The sequence below is a fragment of the Sarcophilus harrisii genome, chromosome 2 (genome assembly GCF_902635505.1).
Source record: "Sarcophilus harrisii chromosome 2, mSarHar1.11, whole genome shotgun sequence".
Taxonomy (NCBI): domain Eukaryota; kingdom Metazoa; phylum Chordata; class Mammalia; order Dasyuromorphia; family Dasyuridae; genus Sarcophilus; species Sarcophilus harrisii.
This window is the reverse complement of record NC_045427.1, coordinates 648,340,962-648,353,539: the sequence shown is the minus strand read 5'-3', so window position 1 is coordinate 648,353,539 and position 12,578 is coordinate 648,340,962. Positions and strand designations below refer to the sequence as shown.

Here is a 12,578-nt window from a genome sequence, read left to right as displayed (position 1 = left end):
TCTGCTAGCTATAGTTTGAGAATTTACTTTTTTGAGAAGGAAAACAAATAAATGAATATATATGTATATATATGCAGTCAGCTAGAGAACAATAAATGTAAATTAATATTATACCAAAGGATTATTCATGAACAATCTAGCTTTCTCCTTATATTTCCATTCCCAAAGTCATCAGTCCCTTTGCTGTACTATATTTTCATTGGAGCTCATTAATAAATTCCTCTATGTTTGGATCACCAAGTCCTTATCATATGGCAAGCTGGGACAGCTCTTAGACAAAGTCCTCAAGATCACACAAGAATTTATTTCTACTACAAATTATCTCATCGAATTGAAATACAGCTAGGACAATTTACAAATTCTCTAAATCTTCCCCTGCCACTGCTTGACCTTAGCTGGTGTTTGGTCTTTAACCTAACAAATTGAATAAGCAGATGTCACAGATTCCACTCTGCCTGGGAGACAAAGGGCTTGAATGTTGTCTCATTAATTTTAATGCTATTTATGCTGAGATTAATTTGCATCCTGGCTCACACACAGAGAAACACACACAGATTTAGCAAATGCATGCATTACAAGAAAAGAACCAAGGCATTGTAGAAAACTTCCAATCAGTTAAGTGTCTGTATTTAGAACTGGAAGAGATTAAAAGATTTTTGAATTAAATTCTGGTCTCCTAAGTGTGAAGTCAAATTCTGGATTGTTTGGGAGCACATCAGAAGGTGTTGCAGAAGATGTTTAAATAGTGATGGGTTGAGATCGCAACTGTTGGAGGGAATCTCTAAATGGATGCAATCACACATTCTTTGAAGTGTTGGAATATAAATTGAATAAATTCTTGCCCTGTCATGTGTTATTTATTATAACTATGAAACACAGAAATGTAGAGGTACACAGATGTTTCATAAATGTCCTTCATTCTTGAAGAGGGCCATATCATAGAAGTAATGCCATGATATGTAAATGAATTGGTTTGAATTGAGGAAGGGCTGGGCAAGGTCACCAATTTCACTTTGTCCTACAGAGCCATCTGGGTCCAGTGGCCAGAAATAGAGAAGGATGACTGGGAATAGCTCTGAGTATAATGAAGTCATGCAATTCATGGCTGGTAGATATCCGAATATTTGGTTAATTCAGAAAGTTGTCATCTCAGAAACTTTGGCAACATAGTATTTGGCAATTTAAAATATTGACGGTTATAGAATAACTTTATATTCCTATAGTTAGGGAGAAAATAATCTGATCTTCCAAAGAAAATGAAAAATAGAAGAGACCACTTCAGTAAACATGCTAATCTCTCTCCCAGTCCAAGATCATGAAACTGCAAACCACAAAACCACACACTGCAATACATACTACCTACAGGAATGCCACCTGGTGGAACCTGTGAGCAAATCAGACGTGACACAAATATCAACCAAATATAGCTTTAAACATTTTATCAACAAATATTAACCTTATCACTATTGGATGTTAGATGCATGTAACAATGCACGCTCTGATAGCAACAGTAATTAGACAGGTAATTTCATTGATAAAGGAATTCTGGGTCGAAGGAATTATAGTTCTGTACTTTCTCTAAAATTTATAATCTTAGAGAGTTTCCTAGAGTACCAAGGGGTTAAGTAGTGTATCCAAGGCCATACAGTCAGGGAGCCACAAGCCTTCCATAAATGAAATAAAAGACAAGCTTAGTCATCCTCTAATAACCTTTCAAATTCTTATTTACAGTGCTATGACTTAACCATCATCATGGAGATAGTCAAACAGAGGTAAGATTTGAAACTAGAGCTTTTTGATTCTACATCCAATATCTTCTTTACCATGTCACCATGACCAAAATATCAGATGAGATGTTTCATTTACATAGATTTCTAGTTTCTATTTCCTTCCATAAAACTCCAAGAAAGGTTTGTCATCAAATTTAAAAACAAATAAATTCATTAGCTTGACCATACATTAGAAGAAAATTTTTAAAAATGCAACTTACATCCTCTACATCTTTGTCCAAGACAACGATTCTGAGAGGAGTGGTCAAATTGAGATTGTCCGAGATAGTTGCACCAACAGGGGCAGACTCCAGGATATAGCCTTGATAACTTGGCATTGTGAAGTAAGGGCTCTGGTTGTTTTCATCCAGGATTTCAATATGAAGGCTAGCAAATGCAGGGAGAGGATGACCATTATCTTGTTCTGCCTGACAAACATTAAAAAAAGAAGGTATGTATTATTTTGTAGTTTGGATAATCTTGAATATTTCTGAATCCAAAGACAAAGAAATAAAATCTTTTTTTAAATTTGCTTTATTGTCTCCCATCATGACTTAAGTAGAAATATCTGGAAAAACACTAATCATCTTGAAGCTTCAATAAATCTCCAGAAGCCATTTACTAAAACCTAGAGAAGAAGCTTAATTCTGCTCGTCTTACCCTATCCCTGCCACCTTCGAGATAAGAGAACCATTAGTCTGGGTCATGAGAGTTGGGAAATGATTTCCACCATGATTTTAATGTTTGCTTAAGAAAAACTAGAGGCAGTTTTTTTCAATCAATTGTTCTTGAGCCTTAGAAATCAAGAAGTCCCTGCTCAGTTTTCTGTTTGCTGATGTTTTTGCCCATATCTCATTAAACAGGAAGACTCCATTCAAATATAGAAATATTATTTTTAAACGATCATACAAAAAGTGCAAGCTGAGCCAGATTCACAATGGATGATGTTCAGAAAGGCAAGAATATTTTTGTTTAGAAGTGCATGCGCACACACACACACACACAGAGACACACACATACACACAAAGTTGAAAAGGGAAGAAAGCACAAGGTTGGATCTAATCTGGGTAGACTGGCTAAAAGATTGGTCAGTCTATAGAAATGTCTTACACAAATACTGACACAAATAATGATAATCATTTGGAAAAAGAAAACATTGATGGAATCCTTGGAAAACCCCAAGAAGTATACTTCTGGAACCAAAAACAAATGTTATTTGCAGGCATTAAGAAGGCAGAAAAGGCAAGATTAATAGCATATCTCCAAAAAGTCACCAAGAACTAAAAGTTGATGGTATCTTATTTATCTCAAAAAAAGAATGTCTTTTATGAAGATTTTTTTTTCATTTCTCTTTATTTACATATATCATAACCATCTATTTATATTGATCAGACAGAAAAAGCATTTGATAAAATCCAACATCCATTCCTATTAAAAACACTTGAGAGTATAGGAATAAATGGACTTTTCCTTAAAATAATCAGCAGCATCTATTTAAAACCAGCAGTAAGCATCATACGTAATGGGGACAAACTGCAACCATTCCCAATAAGATCAGGAGTGAAACAAGGTTGCCCACTATCACCGTTACTATTTAATATTGTATTAGAAATGCTAGCTATGGCAATAAGAGCTGAGAAAGATATTAAAGGAATAAGAATAGGCAATGAGGAAACCAAATTATCACTCTTTGCTGATGATATGATGGTATACTTAGAGAACCCCAGAGACTCTACTAAAAAGTTATTAGAAATAATCCACAATTTTAGCAAAGTTGCTGGTTATAAAATAAACCCACATAAGTCATCAGCATTCTTATATATCACTAACAAAATCCAACAGTCAGAGTTACAAAGAGAAATTCCATTTTAAGTAACTAATGATAGTATAAAATATTTAGGAATCTATCTGCCAAGGGAAAATCAGAAACTTTGTGAGAAAAACTACAAAACACTTTCCACACAAATTAAGTCTGATCTAACTGCAAAAATATTAAATGCTCTTGGATTGGGTGAGCAAATATTTATATTGATCAGAGAATTTTGATCATGAATGGCTATTTGATTTTTTTGTTGTCCAGCAATCCTTAAAAAAAAATCATGTAGATTAGGTAGGGTTATCTTTAAATTATCATGGATATATTTACCATGCTTTGGTCATAATTCAAGCCACAACTAAGTTATAGCATTTAAAAATTTTGTTTATAGGATTCAATTAGGTTTGACATTTGATTGAGTTGGTTAAGTTCAACTCTTTTTTAAAATCAAAGACAGTGTTTTCTACCTTGATCCTAGAAGAGTTTATTTTTATTATTATATTTAATTTACTATAAAATGTAGGGGGCCTACTTAATAGTTTCATATAACTTTTTCCTGTGTTATATTTTTTGTGAAAAAATATCCTTTGGAGGGGGAAACTATACTCTTGCTTCATCAAAGGCAAGGTCTACTAAATTAAAATAAATCTAGGCACTTCAAACTTAAATTCTTTATTTTTTTATGCCTCAGCAGCCTAATTATAATGATTTGATTAGATAATGACTTTACATTTTATTTCAGTATGTTTTAATTGTCTGACAATCTTTACTAAAGAATACTATTATCACACAGGTAAGTGATCTTTGATTGTCAAATGCCTGTATATATTGGATTATGAAGGTTCATAGAAGGGTTCAGACAGGAATAAAAACTTCAGTTGTCTTTACATACCAATTTTAAACTAAATATAACTTAGAATCAAATTTTAAGATCTATTAAATTTAAAGTTTGTAATTTTTTTTACAGTATGTAAAAAGTGGTGTTATTACTAACTTTCTAAAGAGTTTAGCTTCAAATATAACATCAGTACATTTGATAAATGATGCTTCATATGACTTGATTCAATACTTAAAATTCTTATAAATATTAAAAGATGTATGTTTATTTAGTATGATAAAATAATATCAAACAAATTTGCATGTCTTCATGTTTCCTTCTGCTAACCCCAGTATTTTAGAAATGCTAATATCACTAATTGCTTACAGCAATAAAAGGAAGAAACTGCAGATTAGTAAATTGCATTTGAAACTCAAACAAACAAACAAACAACTAGAAAAAGAACAAATTAAAAATCCCCAATTGAATATCAAATTTGAAATCCTGAAAATCAAAGGAGAGATAATTAAGTATTAATAAGAAAGCAAGAAAATCATTCAACTAATAAATAAAACTAGAAGCTGGTTTTATGAAACAAAGCAATAAAACCAGTAAATCAATGGTTAATTTGACTTATTTTTAAAAAGCAAAGAAGAAAACCAAACCAAATTGCTAGTGTCAAAAATGAAAGGGGTGAATTTCCCACCAATGAAGAAAAATTTTAGATGTTATTTTGCCCAATTATATGCCAATAAATCCAACAATATAAATGAAATGGATGACCAAGTGCAAGTTAAATTAGGAATTTGAGGCTGGTTCAATATTAGGAATTATCAGCATAATTGACTATAGTTGATCACATCACAACATAAATCAGTTGATTATCTCGATACAGAAAAAAAAAAACTTTGATAAAATATAGCACTCATTCCTATCAAAAACATAAGAGAACATAGGAATAAATGAAGTTTACCTCAAAATGGTTAACATTTATCTAAAATCATAAGTAAGCATTATGTATAATGGGAATAAGCTAGAAGCCTTTCAATGTATTTCATGGGTGAATCAAAGATGCCCATTATCACCTCTATTATTTAATGTTGTACTAGTTTAGTTAAAAGTAATAAAAGAAGGAAAAGCCATTAAATTGATTAGAATAGATGATGAGAAAACAAAACTATCATTCTTTGCAGATGATATGATATTTTATATAGAAAAATCTTAGAGAATCAACTAAAAAATTACTTGAAATTATTCACAATTTTAGCAAATTTGAAGAATACAATATAAACCCATACAAATCATTAGCATTTCTATGTGATGACCAACAAAGTCCAGGAGCAAGATACAGGAAGGGAAATTCCATTTAGAAAAGTGTAAGAAATACCAAGTATTTGTAATCTATTTGCCAAGGCAAACACAGGAATTATACAAAAACAACTATAAAACACATTTCACACAAATACAGTAAGATTTAAACCAATAGAAAAAACATATTAACTTCTCATGAACAAGGCAAGCCAATATTACAAAAATAATAATTTTAACTAAATTAATCTATTTATGTCATCAAGCTATCAAATCAAACTATCATTCAAGCTAACAAAATTATTTTATAGAGCTAGAAAAATCATATCAAAATTGATCTGGAAGAACAAAAGCTCAAGGATGGCAATGATAAAAATTCAAAAGAAAGTGGTCTTGTGATACCAGATCTCAAACAGCAATGTAAAGTTGTAAGTCTCAAAAAAATGTGGTTCTTGTTAAGAAATAGATGACCAGATCAATAGAATAGATTAGGTGCAAATTACATTATATTAAATGACCATAGTAATCTAGCATATGATAAAGCCAAAGATACAACCTTTTGAAACTCATTATTTAACAAAAAATGTTGGGAAAACTGGAAAACAGTATGCCGTACTAGGTGTAGCTCAACATCTCACACTATATACAATATTAAAGTAAAAAAAGATTATGTGGTTTAAAAATAAAGGTGACAACATAAGCAAACTAAGGAAATATGGAATATTTTATCTATCAGATTTATAGATAAGGAAAAAATAGATCAAACAAGAAATAGACACCATTAGAAAATATAAAACAGATAGTTTTCATTATATAAAGAAGGTTCTGCACAAATAAATTCATTTCAACCAAAATCATAAAGAAAACAGAGCACTAAAGAAATTTTTTGCAAAAGGTATCTGGAATAAATGCCTCATTTCTCAGTTATATAAATTACTCAGTCAAATTTGTAAAAATACAAGTCATTGCCAAATTGATAAATGGTAAATGATATGAACATGCAGTTTTTGGACAAAAAAGTCAAAAAAATTGCTAGTCATAAGAAAAAATTCTCTAAATTATTATTGATCAGAGAAATGTAAATTAAAGCAAGTCTGAAATATCATTTCAAAACTATCAGAGTGGTTAATGTGACAAAAAAAAAAAGAAAATCTTGGATGTTGGAGATGTGATAAAACTGAGACATGAATGCACTATTGGTCAAGTTGTGAATGGTTCCAACCATTCTGCAGAGCAATGTGGACTATAAAATTGTGTAAACTTTTCGCTCCATCAGTTTTATTGCTAGGTCTACATTTCAAAGATATCAAAATAAAGGAAAAGGATCTATTTATGAAAAATACTTAAAGTATAGAATATGATTGTAAGGGAATACTATGTTGCTATAAAAGGTGACAAGCAGGATGATTTCAGAAAAACCTAGAAAGACTTACATGAACTGATACATAGTGAAGTAAACAGAAACAGAAGGATTTTGTACATAGTAACAACAATATTGTTCAATCAATTGTGAATGACTTAGCTATTCTCAGCAATACAATGATCCAACAAAATTCTAAGTGACTAAGAATGAAGAATACCATTTAGTTCCAGAGAAATGAATGATTTTTAAAAGAATACAGACTGAAGAATACTATTTTATTTCCTTGTTCCTCTTGTTTATTTTTCTTTGAGTTTTCTTGTATAAAATTACAAATATGGAAACATTTTATATAATTGCATATATGTAACCTCTATCTGCTTGTTGTCTCAAGGAAGGGAGAGGGGAAAGATAATGGATTTCTAGATTTTGGAATTCAAAACTTGAAAATGTTAAAGAAGGTATGGGACTGTTTTTGCCTTTCTTTGAATCCAAGGAATGCTTTAAATGGCCAAAAAAAGAAATACTGTTGCTTTTTTCCTTCTGACTCAGATTTATTTTAAAATAGTCACTACTAGTGTTCTGATAGAGATTCCTATTCTGCCTTCTTTAATTTGTATCACTTCATAGCTAATAGGGTTATAGATTTTGAATTCAAAGACCCTCTACTCTGTTTCCTTTATTTTAAAGAGGAAGAAACAGGCACAAGGAGGGCAAAGTGACTTTTATATGGTCACATAACTAGGAAATGTCTGAAATGGGATTCAAATTCAGATCCTCTAACTCCACCATTATTTGCATTATAGCCATGTTTTCCTTTATTTTTTTCTATTTATTCTTTGTATTTGATAGTCATTATAAATTATTCAGTGGCATCTGTATACCACAAGCTGCTTCGTCATCCCCCAATCATAAGTGCATAAATCCCATAGGTTTCTTTCTTTTATTGGATTACAAATAATTATTACATATATTTTTGTTCATATGAATCTTTGTCCCTACTCCCATCTCTAATAACAACAAAGGATTGAGTCTTAGTTTCAGGATTGCTGTGTCAAAAGTTCTGACCAGTTACCAGTTTTGATTGTGCATTACTCGATTGCTTTTTGAAAGGATAATTACAGCTCCCAAGTTCTGTGATTGCATGTATAGCTTTCCTCAGTCTAACTAGCCTTGCATTTTATCATTTTTTTTTTACCAATCTTTGATAAATTAAATTGTAACAAGCTATATTTCTCTAGCTTGTTTAAATTAGCTTAAATAACTTTTTCTTCAAAATTCAAATACTTTCCTTGAAGTAATGCCATTCCTAGACTAAAATGACATTTTTCATTTAACTCAGCTGCCTTCCTTAATTTCAGCTAACCTTTGAGGTACCAGTAGGGTAAAATCTTTATTAACTTGAACTCAGAAAATAATTGGACTCTTTCCCCACCTCTCCCAATACTGCATTTTCATGAGAGGCAGGCCAAACTCAAGGGAGAAAAAAAAAAAGTTGATATCAGACATTCAGATTTTTTAAAATGTGAAAGGTACAAATTGTCTCTTAGGGATATTGCATATTCAGCCCATCATCCTCTACTCTTTACCATCTTTACGATATGATAGTGAGAGGAAGAGCTAGGTGGTGCAGTGGATAGAGAACCAGCCCTGAAGTTGGGAGTACTTGAGTTCAAATCTGATCTCGGATACTTAACATTTCCTAACCATGTGACCTTAAGCAAGTCACTTAGCTCCAATTGTCTCAGCAAAACACACACACACACACACACACACACACACACACACACACACAAGAAGAAGCAGCAGCAAAGAAAAACAATATGATAGTGAGAATGACTAGATATTGAGGATGATTAGGCCACTGTAAGATACTAAATCAAAGGAATATTAAATAACATTCAATATTACTAGGCCAAGAAAATAAACTAAAATATTTCAAAAAAGTTTTCAATGACAAAAGTTGCAATGACAAGAACAAAAGATCCTCTTATTTAACCTCTGGTTAACTAGAAATTCAATTGCAGAGAATATTAATTTCCTTGAGAATTCTATTTTTTTTCTGTCCTAATTAACTTATTAACTTATTTAAAGGGAGCTTCCTCCATTATATGAAATATTTTTAATAGTAAACCGCAATAAAGTCAAGACTGTACATGGTCTGCTTTTTGAGGTTTCTTGATTTTTGTAGAAAATAAGCTTATGGTTCTTATCTTTAAACATCCTGTTAACAAGCGTCTGTGGTCTGTGCTTTAAGCCAGGAGACTCAGCTGGATATTTCTGTCATGGGCAGTTACTTGGGCTAATGCCAGAAATCTAACTAGAATGAAATTAAGCCCTACGTTTCCAGAGCATATAAGTAGGCCAGTGTTTGCATTGATTTTGTTTTTGGCAATGACAGCTGGAGTGTTCATAAAGACTAAAGCAACACCTTTCTTTTGGGGGGTGGGTGGGAAGGATCAGTAACTAAAAGCCTGTCTCTGGAGCCCTAGATCTCACATTTTTATCATCCAAGGACTTTTGTACCTAAAAATCAACAATTCAAGAATTTGGAAAAATCTCAGAATCTTTGATGATTGCTTGCTACTTTATACCTAATATGTCATCAGGGAAAATGACTAGCAAAGAAACTGATGGGATTTTCTTATCCTTTCTGGGAGTCCTAACATATTTCTACACTGATGACCTTCTGGTCACCACTGGTGAGGCTTGTATTTAAAAATCGGAGAGATTTTTGCTGATGTCCTTTCTACAGGGTCTGCTCCCACCAATGGCATTTTACTTTCAAGACAGGTGGCCAAGATCAAGGACAGTTTCCATGGCTAGATAACATAGATTTTCTCTGTGTGAAGATAATTGGTCCATATGGGGATCAAATCCATGACCTTTGCCTAATTAGCAGCCTGCTCTACCCAGATCCTAAGGCAGTTGTGAAGATAAGTGATTTAGGACAGCTTTGACCAGAAGCATTTATTACTCCCTCTCTGAGTTGTCCATTGTCCAGTTATATCTCAAATCTGCCATGAATGCACTCCCATTATTTGAGAATTCTAGTTAATGAGATATTTTGTTTTTGAAAGATCATTGTGCTATGACAAGAACAATAATATAGGCAGAAATTCATTGTTTGGCTCTAAAAGACCTGATTTTGAACATTTTGGAGTCACATAATAATTTAGTGATATATCATTTATAGAATATAGCTATTTTTTAACTGAACATAATTGGGAAAATGTTCAGCATTTTAAGGTTTGTACAGGATACACTGAAAATGATTAATTCTTTGTCTGTTGAATAAGGTGCCAGCAAATGATGTTTTTTCATTATGGCTAATGCTCCCCTTCATATTATGCTCAAAGGGCTATCAAACTGTGCATATTTTTTGATCCAGCAGTCTCACTACTAGGACTGTATCCTAAGGAGATCATCAAAGAGTGAAAAAAGAGCAACAAGTACAAAAATGTTTGTGGCAGCCCTTTTTGTAGTGGCAAGGAACTGGAAATTTTGTGGATGCCCATCAGTTGGGAAATGGCTGAATAAGTTATAGTATTGAATGCAATGGCATAATGTTATTTTTTTATTATTTAAAGTTTTATTTACAAAACATATGCATGGGTAATTTTTCAACGTTGACCCTTGTAAAACCTTTTGTTCCAAATTTTCCTCTCTTTCCCCCTACCCTCTCCCCTAAATGCAGGTAGTCCAATATATGTTAAATATGTTAAAATGTGTTAAATCCAATATATGTATATAGATTTATATAGTTAGCTTGCTGCACAAGAAAAAGCAGATCAAAAAGGAATTAAATACTGAGAAAGAAAAAGCAAACAACAGAGTGAGTGAGGAGAATATTATGTTGTGGTTAACAATCAGTTCCCATGGTCCTCTCTGGGTGTAGATGGCTCTCTTTATCACTGAATAGATGGCACTGGTTTGAATCATCTCATTGTTGAAGACAGCCACATTCATCACAATTGATTATTATATAGTCTTGTTGTTGTGTATCTCCTGGTTCTACTCATTTAACTCAACATCAGTTCATGTATGTCTCTCCACGTTTCTCTGAAATCATTCTGCTGATTGTTTCTTACAGAACAATAATATTCCAAAGCATTCACATACCATGATTTATTCAGCCATTCTTCAATTGATGGACATCCACTCAGTTTCTGCTACTACAAAAAGGCCTGCCACAAACATTTTTGCATAAGAGGATCTCTTTCTTTCCTTTAAGATCTCTTTGGGATATAAGCCCAGTAAAAACACTGCTACATCAAAGAGTATGCACAGTTCGATAACTATTTGAGCATAGATCCAAATTGCTCTCCAGAATGGTTGGATCTATTTGCAGTTCCACCAACAATGTATCAGTCTCCCAGTTTTCCCATATCCCCTCCAACATTGGTCATTATCATTTCCTGTCATCTTAGCCATCTAACAAATGTGTAGTAGTATCTCAGAATTGTCTTAGTTTTCATTTTTTTGATCAATAGTGATTTGGAGCACTTTTTCATATGACTACAAATCATTTCAGTTTCATCATCTGAAAATTATCTGTTCATTTCATTTGACCATTTATCAATTGGAGAATGACTTGAACGTTATAAATTTGAGTCAGTTCTCTATATATTTTAGAAATGAGGCCTTTATGAAATCCTTTGAATGTAAAAATGTTTTCCCAGTTTATTGCCTCCCTTCTAATCTTGTCTGCATTAGTTTTGTTTGTACAAAAACTTTTTAATATGATCAAAATTATCTATTTTGTAATCAATATTTCTCCACAGATCAGAGAGGTAAACTATACTATGTTCTTTAATTTGTTTATAATACTATTCTTTATGTCTACATCATGAACCTATTTCAATCTTATCTTGGTACGTGGTGTTAGGTGTGGGTCAATGCCTCGTTTCTGCCATATTAGTTTCCAGTTTTCCCAGAAGTTTTGTCAAGTAGTGAATTCTTATCCCAAAAGCTTGTCTCTTTGGGTTTGGCAAATACTAGTTTGTTATAGTCATTGGCTCTTTTGTTCTGTTAATCTATTCCACTGCTCAAGTGCTCTGTTTCTTAGCCAGTACCAAATGGTTTTGATGACTGCTGGCTTGTAATATAGTTTTAGATCTGGTACAGCTAGGCCACCCTCATTTGCTTTTGTTTTCATTAATTTCCTTGAAATTCTTGACCTTTTTTTCTTCCAGATCAATTTTGTTGTTATTTTTTCTAGGTCAGTAAAATAGTTTCTTGGCAATTTGGTATAGCACTAAATAAATAGATAAGTTTGGTAGTATTGTCGTTATTATATTCACTTGACCTATCCAAGAACACATGTTGTTTTTCCAATTGTTTAGATCTGACTTTTTTTTTTGTGGAATGTGTTTTGTAGTTTTCCCCATATAGTTCCTGATTTTCCCTTGGCAGATAGATTCCCAAATATTTTATACTATTGACAGTTATTTTAAATGGAATTTTTCTTTGTCTCTCTTGATGTTGGATTTTGTTAGTGATGTGTAA

At 32.3% G+C, this 12,578-nt stretch overlaps 1 protein-coding gene across 2 annotated transcripts in view; it reads right to left on the bottom strand.

Annotated features, from left to right (window-relative positions):
- PCDH15 (protocadherin related 15) overlaps nt 1-12,578 on the bottom strand; it is a 2,067,151-nt gene that overhangs the window by 389,888 nt on the left and 1,664,685 nt on the right. For both annotated transcript variants that reach the window (XM_031956966.1, XM_031956965.1), the window contains one exon: nt 1,991-2,197. In XM_031956966.1, coding sequence (XP_031812826.1) covers nt 1,991-2,197 — 207 coding nt within the window. The remainder of the gene's footprint in view (nt 1-1,990; nt 2,198-12,578) is intronic.